The sequence below is a fragment of the Juglans regia genome, chromosome 10 (assembly GCF_001411555.2).
Source record: "Juglans regia cultivar Chandler chromosome 10, Walnut 2.0, whole genome shotgun sequence".
NCBI lineage: Eukaryota > Viridiplantae > Streptophyta > Magnoliopsida > Fagales > Juglandaceae > Juglans > Juglans regia.
This window is the reverse complement of record NC_049910.1, coordinates 34,579,035-34,581,681: the sequence shown is the minus strand read 5'-3', so window position 1 is coordinate 34,581,681 and position 2,647 is coordinate 34,579,035. Positions and strand designations below refer to the sequence as shown.

The 2,647-nt window shown below is 41.0% G+C and overlaps 1 protein-coding gene across 1 annotated transcript; it reads right to left on the bottom strand.

Annotated features, from left to right (window-relative positions):
• Nucleotides 1-512: 512 nt before the first annotated feature.
• LOC118349710 (protein FAR-RED ELONGATED HYPOCOTYL 3-like) lies at nucleotides 513-1,256 on the bottom strand. Its single transcript, XM_035695254.1, has 2 exons — nucleotides 1,051-1,256; nucleotides 513-975 (listed from the first exon to the last, which is right to left on the bottom strand). Exons 1-2 carry the CDS (start codon nucleotides 1,254-1,256, stop codon nucleotides 513-515), a joined length of 669 nt encoding a protein of 222 aa, XP_035551147.1.
• Nucleotides 1,257-2,647: the final 1,391 nt, after the last annotated feature.

Below are 2,647 nucleotides of genomic sequence, written 5' to 3'. Positions count from 1 at the left end.
GATATTACAGTCTCCCAATCCATCTGTCTTCTTCTTGGAGCACCTACTCATTGTCAGGTGGCATTGGTTGTGTGACAGTACTGCATTGTGTTAGAACAACAAAATCATCATTGCCTGCACTTTGTATCTTAATAAATTTAAGATACCAAAAAAATAATCATTAGAAATTGCTTATTGACTAAGTGGGGAGCAATATAGAATTTATACACAGAAAAATGTATTACTTGACCACTTTCTGGAGCTTCCGATACCTCACATTGCTCGGATGTATCATCAAATATTTTCCGGCGTATCTAAATAAATTTACCCATACAGAAATACACATCAATTAGAAAGAAATATTACTATGGCTAGGAAGAAATATGACGTACTTAATAAAAATAAAAATTTATTACCTGTTTATTCTTTCGCCTAGTCACAACCTTCTCCACAGGTGGGACCTTCCTTTTTGTTGGCGGCCTCCCTTTCCCTCGGACAACATGTGGGCTTAATATTTTCTTACCCTTGTCTGTCTACACAGTCTCTGCTACTTTTGTTGAACCGGACTCTTGTGTTAATCCTTTAAATTTATTCTCAAACTCATCCAAGTGGAGCATAAATGCAGTAACATGGGCATCACTCGATGATACACGGGTTGCTAATTTGGAACATCGTTTCACCACAAGGTCATACCTCCCTGAATCTGCATTTTGCCGTAAGTCGTCGTAGCTACTTTTTACCATTGTGTATCTTCTCTTTAAATCCTTCCTCCATTGATCCAAGACATACTTCTCCGGTAGCGCATGAATCTTATTCATCTGACAAACGTTCAATGCATGTCTACAGACAATTCCTCTCATCTCAAACAACGCACAGGTGCATTTCACATCAACCTCCTCATTTTTAAAGTAAACTGTGTACTTGATGCTCTTGACATGGTCATAATCAATGGTAATTTCATCTAAAACATCATAGGTGGAAATGCAACCTTCCTTGCTGATAAGTATGCAGTTACATAAAATCATTCCTCACACCTCTCTTTGGACTTCTTTAAATTTTGCATTCGTATACACGGCTTGAAACTGCTTTTCAATGCGGAATGCAAAGGAACATGGGATGGTTTGGATGGACGAATTGAAATCAGCGGTCGTCTCGAGCTCTACCTTCTTCCGCAGTGCATTGTCAAATTGATCGACGAATTCTTTCAACGTTGTACCGGAATGCACAAAACCATCGAAAAAAGCATTCATGCTTTCAGAACGCTGTGTGGTGCTCATGCGAGCCCAAAAAACTCCCTTAAGGTAAACTGGTACCCAAAACGACCTCATTGTACAACCCTTGCAGCCATGCATTTTCACCTAAGTCATACTTCTTAATAAATTGCCCCCACTTCTCCTCAAATTCACCACATGTCTGTGAATCATATAGGGCATTTTGGATGGCAGTTTTCAACCCTGCATTGAAGGCAGCGTGAGATCCCAATTTCTCAGGCAGTTTTCGCATTATATGCCATAGACAATATCTATGGCGAGTGTGTGGGAAGACCACTGCAATAGCACTCTTCATTGCTCGGTCTTGGCCTGTTATGATCGCTTTTGGAGTGCGACCATCCATACACTCCAACCATGCCCGAAACAACCACACAAAAGTACTTGTGTTTTCGCTTGAAATCAAGCCAGCCCCTAACAATATAGACTGTCCATGATGATTTACCCCAACAAATGGAGCAAATGGCATGCCGTATCTATTTGTCAGGTATGTCGTATCGAAGGTGATCACATCTCCGAAATACTCGTACGCTGCTCTACTCCGTGCGTCAGCCCAGAACACATTTCTCAACATCAGCTCTTCATCCACATCAATCACATAGACAAAACCATCATTCTGCAACCTCATCCTCTTGAAGTACTCAGTAAGTGCTTCGCCACTACCTTTACCCAGCCTTAATTATCTGGCTTTGTCAATAAAATTACGACAGTCTTTTTCTTGAAACTGCAGATTCTTGAACCCCCCTGCATCAACAACAAGTGCCCCGAAATTCTTGTTCATTCGAATACCTGCCCTGTTGTTCAAATCAAGCATCCTCTGACTGTATTCGTCTAAACACTTATGAGATCTAAAGAATCTAGACTTTTGGGGGTTGACAGTACTATGATTATGGCCAATCTCAACAGTGGTCACCACCCAACTACCCTCCACCAAGTGAGCATTTATCCGTGCCTTACAATCTGTTTTAATAGTTGGGCGTGGCCTCGAGATATTACTATGGCTATGATGGTACTTGCCACCTCGTGCACACCCAATAGTCAAATACTTCACCCTCCCATTAGCCTCTCTCTTCGTCCTTTGTGTTATAACACCAAAACCTTGTTGTTTGGCATATCTCATGTAATAAGCCATAAGCTCATGATCAGTGGCAAACTTCATACCAGGTTTGGGCTCCTCCTCAACTCGGTCATTATCAGAATTTTCTTGAATTATGTCATCGGCTTCTGTCTCTGCCACATACAAAAAAAAAAAATTAAGAAAGGAATATACCTGGATCGTTTGTTCCGAACTCTCCTCATTAGTCGATGGAGTTGTTGGAAAATGTGGCATTGGTGGGGGCTTCAAGCATGCACGATGTTAGAACAGGTAACAGTGCACACGTAAAAAAAAAAAAAAAAAA